The sequence below is a fragment of the Eutrema salsugineum genome, unplaced genomic scaffold (genome assembly GCF_000478725.1).
Source record: "Eutrema salsugineum unplaced genomic scaffold, Eutsalg1_0 scaffold_3, whole genome shotgun sequence".
NCBI lineage: Eukaryota > Viridiplantae > Streptophyta > Magnoliopsida > Brassicales > Brassicaceae > Eutrema > Eutrema salsugineum.
The window spans coordinates 3,489,175-3,508,393 of record NW_006256756.1 but is presented as its reverse complement, the minus strand read 5'-3'; the positions used below and the strand labels follow the sequence as shown (position 1 = coordinate 3,508,393).

Genomic DNA, 19,219 nt, shown 5'->3' with positions numbered 1-19,219 from the left:
CCAAGAAAGTTGAACTTTTAAATCCTACGTGGACACTTTTAAAGACATATAACTTTAATTATGATTAGTAATAGATTTAGAAATCAAAGCTCGAAAATCCCACACGAAGCCCGTTGCGGCAAGTGATTTTAGTCTCTCCTCCTTGATTTGAAACTTACCAAATGTATTCGGATATTGCTTGGTCAGCTAATTGTTACCTTTGTGGTTCAGGTTGGGTTGTTAAAACTCTGTTATATGCCATGTTATTCTAAAAATCTTCTTCGGATACATCAATCTTCTTTGCCTTAATGACAGAACCTCTTACTTTATTTTCAGTGCTTCATTTTTTAAAAGTGTCGAGTATCAATCACTTGACATCTTTCTCGGATTGCTTAGAATTTATCATTCTTCTCAAAATAAATGGTCAAGCTTTAGAGATTTTATAGTCTCTTTTTAATATTAAAGCAGCTTGTAGTGGCTTTGTTTATATCTCATTTCATCATATTTTTTTTTGTAATTTAGCTAATATTTAAACAGATAGTTTAGTCAAATTTGTTCTTTTACGTTGTAATAACTCATTCTTTAGTGAAACATAACTCTATATTTTTGTTTTTAATTGAAATGATTGCACACAAAAGAAAAAAATACTTAAAATTTATCATAGTATGTGACAAAATTTTGATTGCTAATGTAAGAGCCCCTAAATATGTGTGCATACATCTAATTTAAATTCAAGATTTTCATAATTTCCTACTTTAATATTGAAAATAATATAGCTTTAATTGTTATAAAGAATTTTAATTAACAATTTTTCTTATGTTGTTTTGTATTAACAATGTAATTTTATAATTTAGAATTTTTTTTTTAATTTTAGTTATTGTTGTAGACTAATAAAATTGACCTTTTAAATATTATGTGGATGTCATTAGATGCATATAGCTTCAACTTTTATTTTTCTATAAATATAAGTTTTTGTTAACAATAGAATTTTTTTAAAATTTTAATTTTAAATATTGGTATGAACCAATAGAATTGAACTTTTAAATCCTATATGGATATTCTTAATAGCATATAGCTTTAATTTTTCTTAGTAATAGGATTTAGAAGCCTCCTGGTTTTGAGGCTTACCGAATGTATTCAGATGCTGCTTGATCAGCTAATTGTTACCTTTGTGGTTAAATTTAGGTTATTAAAACCCCATCAGATGCCATGTTATTTCAAAAATCTTCTTTGGATACCTCGATCTCCTTCGTCTTAATGATGGAAATTCTTTCTCTATTTTATGTGCTTCGTTTTTCAAAAGTGTCGAATATCAATCACTTGACATGTTTCTCAGATTGCTTGGAATTTATCATTCTTCTCAAATTTGGTGGTCAAAATTTGGAAATTTTACGGTCTCTTTTTCAATATTAAAGCATCTTGTAGTGGATTTGTTTATATCTCTTTTCATTATATTTTTTTGTAATTTAGCTAATAGTTAAACATATAGTTTAGTCAAGTTGGTTCTTTTATGCTGTAATGACTCAGTTTTAAGTGAAACTTAACTCTATTTTTTTTTATATGGTTGCACACACAGAAAAAAAAATTTCAAAATTGTTATATGTGACAAAAAAAATTGGATGCTAATGTAAGAGTCTCTAAATATGTGTATACATCTAATTTAAATTTAAATTTTCCTATTTTAATATTATTTATTTTAGTTTTTATTATTAATATAAATTATATATAATTTCTTTATCTTTAATAATTTTTAAAAACAATAATAATTTGTAAACTTTTTAATTTTCAATGTTGAGGTGGACCAATTAAAAATTATACAGAATTTTTTTATTTAGCAATAATATTAGAATTTGTAAACTTTCTTAATTTCCTTATTCAACAATAATCTTAAAAATTTGTAAACTTTCCTTATTTTTGAATGTTGATGTGGACCAATAGAATTGAAATTTTAAATCTTATGTGGACACCCTTAGAAGCCTATAGCTTCACTTTTTTTAGTATAAGATAAGATGCTTAGCACAGCTTAAAAAAAAAAAGAAACATGGGCCATAATTCTAACTGTCGAATAATGTGGCGCAAGATCAAAATCTAAAATTCAAAAACATTATGGATAAATTCCAATATATCATTTACTCTGAATGAGATGATAGCTGTGTTGGTTAGGTGCATTATCTGTTAAGCGAAGGCTCACGGGTTCAAGTCCCATTGTTTGTTTGTTTTTTTTTTAATTTTGTAAAGTTTAGTTATAAGTCAGTGTTTGGGAAATAAGTTTTATTTGTTAAATATTTTGCAAGCGGAAATATGTCATAATTTCCTTTGTTATTATCTAGAATGGGATCTTTACATTTTTATAGTTAATAACTACGAAATTCATGGAAAGATAATATCGTATATAAAATAAGTATTACCTTTAATATTTTTCATAAAAAACTAAATTCTAGATGGTTTAGCCGTATAAATATGAGTGTTTTAAAACAATCGTGTCATAATTTATAGTTTAGTTTCTCTGTTAGGGTTCTGTATTTTTTTTGCTAGGATTTTTATAATAGCATTAACTTTTTGGATCTCTTTAAAAAAAGATTCATGATGTTTGTCTACTTGCATACAAACCTAACCATGTGTTCGTCTAAGTACAACTTTAATCATCCATCTAAAGTCATGATTACTTGGGAAGTTCTGTCTACTCCTTCGTGTATATATCTAGCTCTCTTCAAATTAATAATAATATGCTCTTTACGTTTTTAACGATTCTAAATATTTTTTTGTCCATAGGTTTTGATAACCAGGCTTATGCTTGCGAGTTAAGATATGTGTTGAATTCGTATCGCCCGAATATGGATCAAAAAGAGATATCTGATTATCGTTACGTAACTCCATACGTTTTCGTTCGATATCATAAAAAATGTTGTTGTGCCTTTTTAGGTTATTCATGCAATTTATAATACCTTTTAGTAATTGTTTTGTATTTTTATGTTATCCATGCAAGTTACTTATGGATCCTGCTATCGACGATTGGACCTTGCGGACTTATGATCCTGTAATCGAAGGTTCGTAGTGCTGTAACTTAATCTTACAATTTTGTACCTTTTCTATATATTAATCTACGAAAGTATTCATTTTTTATTTGTTTTATGTTGATCTTGATTCTGCATAATATATAGCTTCTGATCAAATGAGGTATTCCTGCTCTTCCTGTAATATAATTTTGTTAATGATGTATATTAAATTCTTTATACATGTTTACGTTTGGTCTGAGTTTTCGTTTTGTAAATTTAGGTTCTGATCATCTGAGTTCGAGCGACCATGCTCATAAGAACTTTCTTTGGGATTTTTCGAGGAAGGCTTGGATTATAAATAAAGAATCTAATGGTTTCAATGGTTCGTTTTTTGCTTTGAATACCATTTTTTTCCTTTTTTTGGACCTTCCAAAGATGGTTGTACTATCTTTGTTAAGGTTTTACAGACGTGGGTGGATAGGCTAATTTCGAAACGTTCTTCTCTGGAGCTCATATTATCGGATGAACAGGTATTTATTATATTATGAGAAAAAAAATTATAAAATTGTGTTGATGTCTAATTGATTGTTTTATTAACAGGGTGTTAAAATTCAGGCCACTGTTATAGATGGTGAGATCGATGTTGCAGCGTCTCGCATTGATGTTGGTAGTTGGATTATTCTCAGTTGTTTTGCTGTTATCGAGTGTGAGGATAGTTCTAGATCAACTTCTCATAGCTACAAAATATTGTTCCTACCATCAACTATCATTGACAAGACTTCACGTAGATGTGAAAACGATTATTTTGACTTCGTTGATTTTCAAAGAATATTAGATCGTGCCCATGATGATGACTATTTAGTTGGTGTGTTTATTTTCAGTTTAGATATTGAATTTCATTATTATTATGTTGCTGATGTTAATATGGTTTAGTTTTTATTTTTTATGAAGATTTGATAGGTTGGGTCTTAAATGTAAGTCGATCTGGGACGTGGTGTGGTTTACTCTCTGGAGAGCATCATCCTGTTCCTTCCTATGGCAATCCATGTAAGGATGTATATGATTCCGAAAAATGGGTGCATATTCAACTGTAACCTTTTGTCTGAGGGAAAAACAGTATTGTCTCTTGAACGTTTTGAAACTATATATTGTCGTTTTATGTGTTCTGTCTAGCTGATTATGTGTGACGTGTTTTTAATTTAGCTGTGTTGATTTGAGTTGTGAGTTAAAAACTTCTACACAGCTTCGAGTCGTTGTGACCAGGATATCATTGTGTGTGTGCTTAGATGGGCAGTCATTGATTATTTTGGAGGTATTTTTAGTATAACAATTTATAGTCTTTATGTTTTCTGCTTTATTGCGTTGATTCTATATGTGTCTTTATGTATATAAACGTAGGCAAGATCACTATATCATCCACTTCTCCTACTATGTTCGAACTCAATCCCCGTATTCCATAGATAGATGAGTTTTTGGAACAGTGAGTTTTTTTACTTTTTTTTCCTGATATTTAATGGCTGTATTTAAATTTTTTATATTAACCTGTGGTCGCCTTCTCTCTCACATATTTTTTTTTACATATAAAACTGCAGATATCCGCGTAAGAGACCATGTACTCGTGGTAGTGTGGGAAGTCTGCATTAAATAGTGTTATGATGCATCTTATTCAGATATGCGTATATCATTTTTAAAAATTATTTATCATGTATACAGATTATAATTTAAATATTCTTTATTCTTCAGACTTTTGTAATTTAATCAATAAAAAATATCGTTTAATGTAATTATTGTTGTTTGATAATGAAATGTGAATCTCAGAGAATATATATATATATATTATATATACATAAATAACACATATTTTTATTAACTTCTTGAACTCCAAGTAATTCAAATTTATAAATATTTTTAGAGGAATCGAAGATATCTGTGATCTTATCACAATTTTTATTTTTTTTTCCATTTAACGACTATGAAAATCATGGTGTTTCTTTTATGTGACACAAGATATAGAATTGATTTTTAATTATTAGTTAAAAAGGAAAAAACGTAATAGTTAAAAGGTAAAAAATTCTCTGAAAACATTTATTAGTTAAAAGGTAAAAATGCTATTAAAGGAAAAAATTCTAAGAAACCCTAGAAAAATAGAAAACGCGTAAACCATATAATTCTTATATCTCTATATATATGCACATATTGCAGTATATGTATATATATACATCTATCGCGACTTTGCGAGTTACCAGTCTGCATTGCTAGATTTGTTTGCATTTGGTTTCTTCGATGGAAGCGTTTGGTAAATGTTATTCTATTAATAAATAAATATGAGTTTTGTATTATGTATTGAGAGACGTCAATAACTTTTAGTTTTTTTTTTAACGGTATTCTATTGATTTTTGTTATTCTAAATATGATTGTTTTTCTACTATCCATGTCTAGGTGCTCACAAGCGACCACATGTTAATTGGCAAGTTATGCTGTTTCATCTTCTTGGAGAAAATATTTTGTTTTCTAATAATTTAGATAGACGTGTTCCTGCCAGAAAACCTAAATTCCTTGCTTGGTTGAGGTGTAATCAGTTCTATCCAAAGGCGAGGAATCTTTAATACTCAGAGATTCTTTCTATGTTTGTATGGGATCGTAAAAATAAGGCATAGAGGCCAAGACTAAAGGTAAATTCTGGTGCGTGTGTTGAGTACAGAGAAGAGTAAGCTCTTATTGGACGTAGTTAGGGGTCTACGTAGTTTTGATGATATTAGGACTGTTGGTGGAGTCGTGTATCCTTCGTTTAGAAGTGCATACCATGCATTAGGGTTAGTTGGTTGATGATCACGAGACACTAATTATTTATGATATTTTATTTTTAGTTTCTTTATTGGGGCCTAATTATTTCTTATTTTAATAAAAAGCAATATATAATAAATAGTTTTAGAATAATTATATATATCAAAGTTGTTCTAATAATAAAAGTATATTTATAACACAAGATTAGTTTGTTTTGCCCTAATCTTATCGTTCCTTAAATTTTGTAAAAATAAAATAAATTAAATACATATTTTGAGATATGGTTTGGCATATATATAGAGTTGTTTCTCATTCTTTTGATATTTTGGAATTTGGAAACGTCTGTCGGTATATTTGCGATGGATAATTTAAATAGTTGCTTCTCTTTTAGTGAGTTCGAACATATCCTAGATGGATCCTGCGATGTTAACAGTTGCGTAGATAAGCTGTGTGTATTATGTATGTTCTTGTGATATGACACACTTTAGGTTTTGTAAGATGTAAATCGTTATATTGTTGACTTGACTTTTTATGTGTTTTGCGATAAGATCTAATTGGACGTGTTATGACTGTTGGAAACTACGTTGACCCACAAAATCTTTTTGAAAGCTACATGATGAATGAGATATATATCGAATTGGAGAATCAGAAGTATTATGTATTATCATACAGTTTAGAATTTAAAGCTACTTACAACCAACTTACGTCTGATTGCTTTATTTTATAATTATTAGAGGATGTCGTCTACCATGTCGTTTAATTGGCAATTTCGGTCGAGATTTTCTCGATGGTTTGATGCATTGTGAGGACGATATGATAATATGTATCATTCTGTCTGCAAAAGTGGATGTCATCCGAGGTACTTTAATGTAAAACAGTTCTCTTTATAATTTATCAATGTGACCAATATTTGAAAGTGTTTGTTAAGTTAGAAACTCTTTTAATTTGTTTTTGTGATCATAAGGTAATTGGATGGCTACGACCGCTCCTAATTACATGCGGATAATGTTGGCACCAGCTATTTATGAAGTGGTACATCTGCGAGAGGCATTGGTATCAGCCGACCAATAGTGAATTCTGTTTCACGAATACATTAATCTTGGAGGAACAGCCTATGCATTTTTTTATATCGTGTAAGACTACATTGTATTTTTTTACTTCGTTATTGGCCTCTTCTGCTCATAGGACTTATCTTATTGATCTCCGCATATGTGCGCGATTGTTACAATATATTAAAGAAATCTTCCATTTTTTAGTCAACCTAATGCTTCTTCTTTATGCAACATATTGTTTAAGAATTGTAAAGATAATATACAGAGGATAAATTATGTGCTGATGTGATATTTCTATCATACTAAGAGATCTGATATTAGATTTCATAAGATAGTAGAATTTGTAATTTTATTATTTTATAGATATTCCTTTGGAAGATAATAAATTTATTATGCAGTTATCTCATATAAATAATGGAGAAATTATCATATAATTATAACACGTAATTTAAAAACTTTGTGCAATTATTTTCTATTCAAATATATCCTGTAGATTATAAATTATTTTGATTGAGCTCATTGCATCTAATTTATTAGTTTGTCTAATTATTATTATATATTAACGTTTTAGTAGCTTAAACTCATCGTTTAGGAAGAATTTTTTAAATTGTTAACCTAAATTGTTATAAATTTATTTATGAAATATAGTTTCTACTTTGTATATGCAGTTCCTGTAATGTTTGTCCTTTTTAAAATTTTTATTAACTTAATTATGTTAAATTTCCATTAAAAATATATATAAATCGAAATTACCTGAGTATTAATGTTTTATTTTATACAGAGAATTAGAAGATTTTACGTTTTTAACCCTTTTAAAATATACAAAATTAGAGAAGATTTTATCGTCTTTAACTTTTGTTGAGCTGTATCTATTTTCTAAAAAGTACTAAACCATATCCGAATTAAGTCTAATTTACATAATATATATACCATGTCTTCTGCTCTATATATACAGACCCATTCTTCGTCTTAATTTCTCGCAATTTTTCTTCTTTGTTATAATATTGTGTGGTCTAAGCTATGTCAATTTTTAAAAGAAATCAGCATCTAATGTTTTCATTAAGGATTTATGTCCAGGCTCTGATAATTATGTTATCAAGGTTAATATCCTCAAGGTTTGGGATGGATTCAAAGGCAGAGGAGGGTGTTCACTTGAGATGGTCTTGGTTGATCAAGAGGTTAGTGCTGTAATTTCTAAATATCTCGGTTAGTCAATTAGTTGTTGGTTTAAATTTGATTTTTTTTTTTTTTTGTATTTTGGAACTCAGGGTGATAGGATACAAGCAACTGTTGAAAGAGATTTCGCTAAATCTTTTTGTAAAGATTTGATCGAGGGAAAACCGGTGCTTATCAATACTTTTAAGGTTGTTGAGTATAATTCTGAGTATCAAACTACACGAACACCTTTTAAGATAGTGTTCTATGCAACTATGACTGTTTCGAGATGCTTGGATTTCCCTCAGGAAATTCCCGAGAATTATATGAAAAGTTTCCAAGATATTTTATCAACTGATTTGGATAATTACTATTTGATCGGTACCATATCTAAACTGAGTTGCAGAGTTTATTTAACGTTTTTGAGAACACGATATTAAACACTTTCTCCATTAAATATCTGTTGGTTAATTGTTTGGTTCTTTTGTTTTGTGTTACTTTATTACAAACACTAAGATGTGGTCGGACAATTCGTAAGAATTGGTCATGTAGAGGACATCATGGCCAAGGAAAACGGCGCTCTAAGCTTAAGATTTATCTTATAGATGAGAGATAAGATACTAAGAATTAATATAATGTTTTATTTTATTTTATGTTATTTTTAATTATATAGTCGAACTGATGATCATGTGTTAATTATAATATCGACTTACAATTACCGTGTACTCTTTAGGCTGATTATGCAAATGAAGTTGCTGCTTACGTTTAACGTAATTGCACATCCGTCGTTGTGGTTATTATAAGGTTTGCATGTATCAAAAACTACTGAGGTATATTATTTAATGACTTATTCTGATTCAATTGTAGAGAAAATTATGAACAAATTTGACATAAATTATATCTATTTCTGAAACACGCGTTTATTTAAACATTTTTGGTGAGATGAGCGTTTCAAATGCTTTTAATACAACTCAGATTTTTTTTGATCCAGTATGTCCACTGGTGGCGAAATTCCGATCTGTGTAAGAATCTATTCAATGAAGCTATAGTTCGGTTTTATTTTTCATTTATGTTGTATTTATATTTATATATACATGTTATTTTTACTATATTTATTTTTTGCACTTTTTCTGTTAAGGTTGTCCAAGATAAGTATGTTCTCATTCCTAACGACGATGATTCAGGTGTAGATTCCAAAGATTCATTGCTTATCCAAAGATTCATTAAACAATAAATTTTTGGAAATTGATATTAGGCGGAAGTTAAGTTCTATACATTCGATCGATACGGTATGTGAATATGTGATACTCTATCATCGTTGTTTTTTAAAAAAATTCTGTATCGATGGTTGTCATTCATTGTTCCGAATGAGCAGGTTGGTAAGTATGTGACATTGGCGACCATACGCTCGGTTGCCAATAGTAATTCATGGTATTACATAGCATGCAAAATGTGTGAAAAAAAGTTCATCCTATCCCCAAGAGAGAACATGCTCCTTCACCGCCGCTTTGGAAATGCATTACTTGCAATAGCAACGTTTCTGAGTCTCAAGGTGTTGCTAGGTATTCAAGTATTTATTCTTTGAATTCAACGTCTACACGTTTTTATAATCGTTATGTTGTACATTTATTTATATTTTTAAAACTATTTGTCTAATTCTTCCTTTATAGTTTTTTCTGATGTTGAATATGGACGATGGGTTTGAAGGGATGGCAGTCTTTGTCATGTTCGACAAAATTGGTCAAAATTTGTTTAAGTAGACTGCAGACGAAGTTTTCAAAGATCTGTTGGGGTAGACCTATAGTTTTATTTGATGAGCATTATGATTATCTAATTCATTTAAATTATTCTCGAAATATTTCATAGGATAATTTGTATGGACTGCCTCAATCCCTGCGCGATCTAGAAGGAAAAGAGTTCCTTTTCAAGGTTACAGTAACGGAAGATAATGTCAAAAAGGTTAAGACTTCATATTCGGTTGACAGGTTTACATCCGATGACTATATGATTCAGCCGTTCTGTAGTCAGGTCTATTCAGAGGTTTGCTTTCGATTCTTTATTTTCTCGGAATATTTAGTTATAAAGAACGGATCGTTTCTTTGTTATGATGTTTTTTTAAGCCTCCGGTTTTGGAATCCTGTGTTGATGAAGACACAAAAGCTTCTATCGAGAAGACTGTACCTGCATCTTCTAAAAGTGATTGTGATAATCCTGATGTCATTGCTAATGTAAATGCTGAAGCTTCTGTCGAGAAGATTGTACCTACATCTTCTAAAAGTGATTGTGATGCTCCTGATGTCATTTCTAATTTAAATGCAGAAGCTTCTATCGAGAAGACTGCTCTTGCAACTTCTAAAAGAGATCGTGAGGATCCTGATGTCATTGCTACTCCCGTCAAAACATCTGCAGCTAGAAGGAGGAAGAGTTCTCTGTCATAGGAAATTTAGCGATAAGGAGATTGCTCTTGTATTATTCTGTCTAATTTCAGGATTAGAGTTTTGTTAGAACCTTTTCTATTCGGAATATTGATGATTTACACCTTATGATTAATTAATTTTTAAATTTAATTTGAAAGAGCTTAAATATTTCATTATCAATAGTTGTTCCTTGCCTTTTTTTTTTAAAAATGATTTATTTATATTCAGTTTTATGTTTACAATCGTCGCGTGTTATAAATATACGTGTTTATGTGGATAATTGTTTTGATTCGCTTAGTTTTAGCAATGGTTATCATGTTTGGTATTATGTCGACAGTTAATTTGTTATAATGTTGTTTATGATATCGATAGTTCATTTATTATAATCTTAGATATGATATCGGGGGTATAATCAATAAACAGTTTAAAACGTTGTTTTGGAATGTTGGTTTATCTCTGAATACATCTACCAAACATGCTGGAAACAGTCGTGAGTCTAAAAGTTGATTTTATCGCGGCTCGATTAGTAAAAATATAAACTATGTTCGTGTTTTTCGTTATAAGTATCAAAATTAATAAACTGTATATATATATATAGTTAAATAAATATCGTGATATATTTACGATGATCGTAATATTTGTATGAATAAATTGTCCAGTAATTGTAGCAAACGAATTATATATTCACGTTTAATGATACTCAAATACCCTAGGGAATATTCATTCTGTTATACTTACATGTGCGTATATTAAAAAAAAAAACAAAAATGTCAATATTCTAATAAAACCCTAGAATACTTGGTTATATATACATGTAGTGTCATGTTGTGATTTACTCCATTCTGTGCTGCTAGCTTTTTCCTTATACCTCTATAATGAACTCATCAGGTACGATGTATATTATGTATATAATTTGTTACTGTTTTGTATTTATTAAGTTCTGCTTTCTTAGTTATAGTTATTGGTAACTTAAGTCTAATTGTGTTTGTAGGTGCAAGTACACGTAGAAGCGTTAGAGCATCTCCAACACTGCTCCATTTTCTGCTACAAACTCCATTTTGGAGTAAATTTCACTCCAATCCTACTTCATTGTTTACTGCAAAATGGAGAAAAAATAGAGATTGCTCCATATTTGGAGTAAACCTTTATTCTACTCCATTTTGCAGTTATACTTTTTTTTATTTACAACCTGATCTTTAAAATATTAAATAATTATAATTTTATACCTTTTATCAACACAGCAAGCAACATTCTCGATATTATATATGGCTATATGCATTTTCTTTTTTCAGATATCTACCTAATATTTGTATGACACATATCACTTTGACTTATATACTTATATGTAATTAAAAAATGGTGTTCATGTATATATATATATATATAACTATCAGTTTAATAATTAAGTTTTTATTTTATAATTCATGTTTATAAGATATTTTATAATTCATGCTTAAAATAAACTGAAAAATATACAACAAGTGCTAAAATCAAAGATAAACATAAAAATTTAACACAACAAATACAAACAATTTAATATTCTGCTAAATCGCTTCCTGATCCAAGAGTTGATGATGACAATATCAGGTTCCAAGAGTTTCTCGGTTGATTTAGAGAAATCAAAGATAAAGAAGCTCATTTTCACTTCATAATGCATTAATTGATCATTTGTGGGAAAAATTTAGTAATTGTGATGTTTAAATTTCCTAAGTGTTATGATATTATGTAGTTTTTTCTTTTTTAATAAAATTTCTTATGTTTTTATGATTTTATGTAATTTTCTTTATTTAAGAAACATTTAATTTTATTAAATTTATATATTATAAATATTTTAGATTAAATAAAATAAGTGGGTTATTTTGTAACTTTTAAAAGTTATAAGTTATTAAAAACAAAAGAAAAATAGAATCTATTGGGAATATTTTTTTTTGGAGTAAAAAATGGAGTCATATATTGGAGCAAAACACAACTCCATTTTGGAGTAAAAAATGGAGATTTACATTGGAGATGGTCTTAGTCCGAACGTGTTGCCTTTCCATCTTCCTGAGTTGGAGATTGTGATGTCTGATGATGGCAAAAATCCTGGCTCTATTGGAATATCTAAGTTCACGGCTTGGATGAATTGCAACAAAGAATATCCGGAAGGTAGAATGCTTTTGTATTCAGAAATTCCAACTAAATTTGTTTGGGATCGTAACAAAAATTTATGAAGACGATATGTCATTGGTGATCCGGGAGTCAGCATTATTATAACAGATTGTTCGGACGGATCTGGCGAGGCTTATCATCTCAGGGTTTTGTTGGGTGTCTTAAAGGGACCATGTTCTTATGAGGATATTAGGACTGTTGATGGTATCGTTTACCCTACCTTCAAAGATGCATGTCATGCGATTGGACTAGCCAATTGGTAGTTTTCATAAGTTAGACATTAAGGTTTTATATGTCGTATTTTTATTTTTTTATGTTTAATTTAGATTTTATATGTCGTATTTTATTTTCTAAAATATATTCGTTATAATTAATAAAATTATTAGGGTTTTTTAATATATGTATTTTTATCAATAAATTTTCTATAGTTTACTGTCCTTAAAAAAGGAAATTATGGCATTCATATTGCGATTATGCTAAATTTTTAATGTTTATATATTGATTACTTGCGGATTATTTCCTCAAGGGATAAAATTTTCTATTAAATAAATATGTTATCACAAAAATGTAAAATAAACAACATGATATCTCAAAAATGTAAATATTCGATATATCTTTTTATTTTGAAGTGTATAAATAGTAAACAAGATTTGGTTTAAATATTGTCTCTGATGTGTTTATTTAAAGCACTTTTGAAAGCAATCATTGTAATTCTATTGAGGCTCTGAGTTTGCATATAACTTAAATGGCTTTTTTCTTATCTGTCGCCGTACATAAAAAATATGATCAAAATCTGTTTGGAATTTCTGAACTTGACAAGAATGTATGAAAGACTAAGTTGAAAGTCTTACAGAAATTTTATAGATTTCCCGAGTGTGACCGCACGGTAGACTTTATAATGGGGGGCTGGAAGGTATACTACATCAATTTCATGATTATATTTTAGTTTTTGTAATGATAAATGGTTGAATATTTGTTTTGTTACTTTTCAGGGACAGAAGATTTATGTTACAGCACCGATTGAATTTTATGATAAATATTCGAAGATATGTAACGAGGGAGATTGGGTACTTTTAACAAATTTTAATCTATTGCCTCTTACCGGTGAATTCAAGCCGGGTACATATCCTTATATGATCCAGCTTACCAGTGATATAACGTGCGCAAGCCCTTATACTTTAGATATCAATGGTTATTTTTCGTTCGTCGTTTTTGAAGATATCATGAATGAGACTATTGATTTTAACTTCTGTGTGGGTGAATATTCGGTGTATTTTTCATTATTGATTTGGCATTCAATGACTATATTGGCTAATTTGCAATTTTTTTTTAAACAGATTTAATCGGTAAGGTTGTCAACGTGGAAAACTCTCATGATAGAATTGGTTCCTTAGGATGCTCTACACAGCCGATAATAAGATTCGATCTCGAAAACAAAAGGTAATATGTATACAAGTATCTGTTTTTGATAAGAAAATTTCAAAAAATAAAATTTTTAGTTTATCTCAGACTGATTTTTGTTTGATAGGAAACTTTAGGAATCGACGTTTATCATGTTTTCTGAAAGGTGATTATGCTGAAACTTTTCTTGGTGAGTTGGGTGGATGTAAACAAGATGTCGTTATTTGCATCATTCGTTTTGCGAAGATAGTTGTTAGACGAGGTATTTTGTTAGTTTTTGATATGAGATGATTGTATAGTATAGGTGATAACTATGATTTGGTTTTTGTTTGTTCGATAATATAGGGTGTTTCTTGGCAACTACGTCGTATGATTGCACACAAGTTATTCTAAATTCACGATGCTTCGAGGTCTATCAATTTCGAGAGTTGATATGCAGTCGTTAGATCCTGATTTTACGAGTTTCGTGATAATGTTTTTGGAATCATTTTATATCGATTATGATTTTAAAATTTTATGGTTTGTGTTAGACATCGAAATTGTGATGAATCAAATTCGACTTTTTATTACTATCGCTCTTGGTAGAATTACATACGTACCCATTGGGGCAGGTGAATTGTATTATTTAAGGCTTCTCCTTAATTTAGTCACAGGACCACATAGTTTTGACGATATAAAAACGGTCAACAATGTTCTACATTCTTCGTTCAAAGAAGCTTGCTAAGCTTATGGATTATTGAATGATGACAAAGAATATATTGAGGCCATCAATGATGCCGGATTGTGGCTTTCTGTCAACTATCTCCGTCGTCTTTTTGTGATCATGCTCACTACTCATAATATATCCATTCCTTCTAGAGTTTAGAATGCTACGTGGGAGGTATTATCTGATGACATTTTATATAATCACAGAAAGTCTGCCAAAGATCAAAGTAAGTCATATAGTTATTGTTGACGTTATTGTTATTATATTTCTTTAAGATATTGATAACTAATTTCTCTTTTAAAAATTATTGAAATTGTGTAGCTGCTAGCCTATCTCAGGAGCAAGTTAAAGACTTTGCTCTGGTTGAAATAGAACTTCTTTTACGTGTAAGCGGGAGAACTTTAAAAGAATTCACACTTATGCCATTTCCTGAAGATATTACTCTAGAGTCACATGATAATCCTCTTATTCGGGATGAGAGGAACTACAATCGCGAAACTCTTAGAGTTAGAAACGAGCAGATGTTAGCCACTATAACCAACAAGCAGAGAAGTGTTTATGATGAGATCCTAGAAGCAGTAAATAAGAACAAGGGAGGTATGTTCTTTGTTTATGGTTCTGGAGGTACCGGTAAAACTTACTTGTGAAGTCTATTAGGATCTGCTCTACGTTCCAAAGGTCATGTTGTTCTTAACGTTGCATTGAGCGGGATTGCTGCGTTGCTATTAGAAGGAGGCCAAACTGCGCATTCAAGATTTTTGATCCCTATTGTGGTTAATAAGTTTACCTTCTGTTCAATCAAGAAGGAATCGAATCTTGCCGACCTGATAAGGCTTGCTAAACTCATTATATGGGATGAGGCGTTGATGATGAGTAAAGACTGCTTCGAGACTCTAGATAGAACAATGCATGATATATTAGAAGTTGACAAGCCCTTTGGTGACAAGGTCATTGTTTTGGGAGGGGATTTCAGGAAAATATTGCCAGTGATTCCAAATGCTGGGAAGACAGAGATACTTATGGCCACTTTGAATTCGTCACCTCTGTGGTACAAATGTAGAGTATTGAGACTTACACAGAACATGCGACTTATTGCTGGAGATAGTAGCCGTGCGATGCTTGAACGCGCTGCCTTTACAAAGTGGATCTTAGATATTGGTGATAGAACGATAAATGATGATGGGAGTGGTGAAGCCGAGATTGATATTCCTGATGATCTGTTGATTGAAGACTGTGAAGATCCTATAAAAACGATCGTGAAAGAAATTTAAGGGCGTTCGTTTTCGATAGAGACTGATCCTAATTTTTTTCAAGACCGTGCCATACTGAGTCCAAGAAATGATGATGTAGAGATGATAAATGACTACATGCTTTCAAAGTTACCGGTATGTTTATGTTTTATTAGTGCCTTTTAACTTATTTGTTTAAATTTATATAATACAACAATTGTTATGTATATAATAGGTGTTGAAAGGACCTATCTTAGTTGTGATAACATTGATACGGCTGAACAAGTTGTCAATTATAATGATGCATCTGAAATACTATCGGAGAGTGTAGCCAGGGAGAATAAAGGTGGTTCTTACAATATGATTTATACCGAGGAGTTTTTAAATAGTATCAAGATGTCTCGATTCTCTAATCATGTCCTGAAGTTGACGGCCGGTATTCCTGTAATGCTGCTAAGAAATATCGACCCTAAGAATGCGTTGTGTAATGGCACAAGACTCATCATTACTCGGATGGCTAATTATGTTCTCGAGGCTCAGATAATAACCGGTAGCAAAGTTGGTGACAAAGTACTCATTCCTAGAATATTCCTCTCTCATTCAGAGATGAAACTTCCTTTTAGGATGAGACGCAAGCAGTTTCCTATTACATTAGATTTTGCAATGACTATAAACAAGAGCCAAGGACAAACACTCGAAAAGGTTGGTTTGTATCTTCCAAGGCATGTATTACTCATGGGCAACTCTATGTTGCTGTGTCGAAGGTTACATCCAGAGAAGGTTTGAAGATCTTGATCACCGATAAAGACAAACACTCGAAAAGGTTGGTTTGTATCTTGAATGTTTGGTAGAAATTTAGTGTCTAGAGTTCAATACAAATTTAATTTCTAATGACGTTTTTCTTTTTTTAATAATCTTGGTATTTCATGTTTAACTGTATTCTGAGGTTTCAATGATAGGTTTAATTATATAAAACGTATTAACAAATCTTAAATGTTAGCATGTTATATATCATCAAGTTATCGTCAGTTTGTTTGGTGAACATTTCGAACTAACCACAAATAAAATCTCCAAAGACAAATTATCAAATTTCATAAAATTAAACATTAAGGTTCTTAAAAAAAAAAGGGAGACTATATATATAAATTGTTCATAAAAGAAAGGAGGCTTCATGTGAATTTCAATGACATTCCAGACCTCTTCCTTTTTCTCTTCTTCATCTCTCCCTTCGAACAGAAACATAGAAAATCTCATTTACATTTAAAAAATCATATAGCCTAGATTTGCATTCAATATTATTACTTAATCATGAGTGATGACTACAATTAAAATTTCAAAAACCAAACAACACCCACTGATTATAATCCAATCATATAGATTTCAACTTATTTTAATTTTTTATTACCAAAAAAATGACTAATTACTTACCCATTCAGATGTGTCCATGTTTCAAATTTCTCTCTCCACGAATCCGCAATGCATGCACTTCAATCCTATTTCCAGATCCAGAATCAGTTCGTGTTTCTGTATTATACAACGTGTTTGGGAAGTTTTATCAACTGAGATGTCTTTGTCCTACTCCAAAAAAAAAAAAAAATATATATATATATATATAAATTTTCACTTATGATCAAGACATATTTTATAAACCTTTAAACGGAGAGAATATATTACCTGTAGAGGATTTTGCTTGACTTTATCGTTTGATATGGTGAGGAGATGAAATTGTTCCCATAGCTCTGCTTGCTCGATCTCAGAATCTGTTGGCGAATGTGGGGACTTATGTTCCACCACACCGAATCTCATTATCAACGGTGGTGGGTTGATGATCAGCAGACCATTTTCAGTATTTTTTTTCACCAGTGTTTTCCATTTTGTTTAGATATTGTTAGAAACGATAAAACTATTTCGAAAATATTTTAAGGTATTCTTGAAGTATAACATCTGAAGTGTCTATTTATAGGGTGGGCAATAGTATTTACTTTTCCCAAATTTCAAGTTTTTTGGGGAAGACTACTAGACTTATTAATATATACACCTAACCGTTTGACTTTTCAGATTTTTCAATTTCATACAGTTTTAAGAATATTTCTTCGTGTAAATACATAAAATTGTAACATATGAGTTAACATAAATGTATTTATTTATTTATTATCGTCTAGCCTAAATATCTTATTTCCTAAAATATTGAAACATAACATTGTTTAAATAATTTTATTTAGAACAAGAGATCATATTGCCTATATGAAATGTTTAATATTTTAGTAAAATGGTATATTTACTTATTGAGATTGCGTGTATCTTTGGTGAATCTTAAAACATGGAATATATTCTCTCTGACACGTAAAACGAACAAATCGGTCAATATTGATATGGAAATATATTGACATCAATTAGTGGGATTGTTGTTGGTTTTGACAATAAATTGTCTTTAATGGTAACTGTTCAATGTTCCTTTTAATAATTAAGTAACAAATAATTTTTAAAGAGAGAAAAACTACATATTCAACTGCATCGTCTATCCCTTTTATTCTTTAAAACACTTTCTTTATCTTTCGTCTCTTTTGTTTTTCTCTCTATAATCCTCTTTTAGAACTTTCTATCAAAAAATGGGTTCTAATATGTCGGATATTGTCGATGTTGCATGTTTGGATACTTACAAAACATGGTGGACTATATCTGTCAAAGTGGTCAGGCTCTGGAAACATTCAACATTCAACGGAAATACTACCGAAATGGTTCTGTCTGATATCAAAGTGTGAGTTTTTTGTGAGTTTTTTCATTTTTATATGTTCAATATGTATTATTCACTGCTTATTTTTTTATTGTGATATTTTTTTAGGGCACTCGAATCGCTGCAACTATTATGTCCAACGAATTTCTGACTTATGGGAAAGAACTCAAACAGGGTCAGTGGTTCCGGATCTTTAATTTCATTGTTAAGGAAGCAACTGGATCAATCCTTACAACGATCAATAAGCATCTTATGGAGTTAACTTCGATCACTACTGTCACCCCTATCAGAACGAGGTCATACAATTTGTATCTCCACTACTTCCGATTTTATGATATTGTGGATCGAGCCATCCCTTTTGAGTATTTGATTGGTAAAAATTTCATCTTAAAATTTTTATAAGAATTAGTCCACTCTTATCGATTTGCATGGGGGATGTCTATACGTATGTGTTATTTTTATAATATATTTATATTCTCTTTTCGATTTTGATTACTATTATACGTTATGGGAACTATTGTGAAGATGGGTGAACTCTGCGATGCAAGCAACGACGCTTATGAAGAGAATCTCTCTTATCTTTGATTTGAGATAGTAGATGCTCGGTATTATGAATAA

General features: G+C 30.3%; 3 protein-coding genes across 3 annotated transcripts; all 3 read left to right on the top strand.

Annotated features, from left to right (window-relative positions):
- The first annotated feature begins 2,938 nt into the window (after positions 1-2,938).
- Positions 2,939-4,646, top strand: LOC112085217. The gene is made up of 9 exons (XM_024154364.1): positions 2,939-3,026; positions 3,141-3,156; positions 3,256-3,357; positions 3,434-3,505; positions 3,576-3,606; positions 3,927-4,022; positions 4,219-4,287; positions 4,374-4,455; positions 4,568-4,646. Exons 3-8 carry the CDS (start codon positions 3,346-3,348, stop codon positions 4,433-4,435), a joined length of 342 nt encoding a protein of 113 aa, XP_024010132.1. The 5' UTR covers positions 2,939-3,026; positions 3,141-3,156; positions 3,256-3,345; the 3' UTR covers positions 4,436-4,455; positions 4,568-4,646.
- Positions 4,647-12,443: 7,797 nt separating this feature from the next.
- On the top strand, positions 12,444-15,909 carry LOC112085256. Its single transcript, XM_024154450.1, has 3 exons — positions 12,444-12,528; positions 14,960-15,235; positions 15,296-15,909. Exons 1-3 carry the CDS (start codon positions 12,444-12,446, stop codon positions 15,907-15,909), a joined length of 975 nt encoding a protein of 324 aa, XP_024010218.1.
- Positions 15,910-16,263: 354 nt separating this feature from the next.
- Positions 16,264-16,653, top strand: LOC112085255. The gene has a single exon (XM_024154449.1). The coding sequence runs from the start codon at positions 16,264-16,266 to the stop codon at positions 16,651-16,653; it is 390 nt and encodes a 129-aa protein (XP_024010217.1).
- Positions 16,654-19,219: the final 2,566 nt, after the last annotated feature.

What these genes read in the sequence shown, in the direction of transcription:
- LOC112085217 (XM_024154364.1), top strand. An exon ending in TCATATTATCGGATGAACAG is followed by an intron (nt 3,506 to 3,575) that starts GTATTTATTATA and finishes TTTTATTAACAG; the next exon opens with GGTGTTAAAATTCAGGCCAC. An exon ending in AGTCATTGATTATTTTGGAG is followed by an intron (nt 4,288 to 4,373) that starts GTATTTTTAGTA and finishes ATATAAACGTAG; the next exon opens with GCAAGATCACTATATCATCC.
- LOC112085256 (XM_024154450.1), top strand. Translation starts at nt 12,444, where the DNA reads ATGTCTGATGATGGCAAAAATCCTGGCTCTATTGGAATATCTAAGTTC. An exon ending in CAACAAAGAATATCCGGAAG is followed by an intron (nt 12,529 to 14,959) that starts GTAGAATGCTTT and finishes GAAATTGTGTAG; the next exon opens with CTGCTAGCCTATCTCAGGAG. An exon ending in AGTAAATAAGAACAAGGGAG is followed by an intron (nt 15,236 to 15,295) that starts GTATGTTCTTTG and finishes GAAGTCTATTAG; the next exon opens with GATCTGCTCTACGTTCCAAA.
- LOC112085255 (XM_024154449.1), top strand. Translation starts at nt 16,264, where the DNA reads ATGTCTCGATTCTCTAATCATGTCCTGAAGTTGACGGCCGGTATTCCT.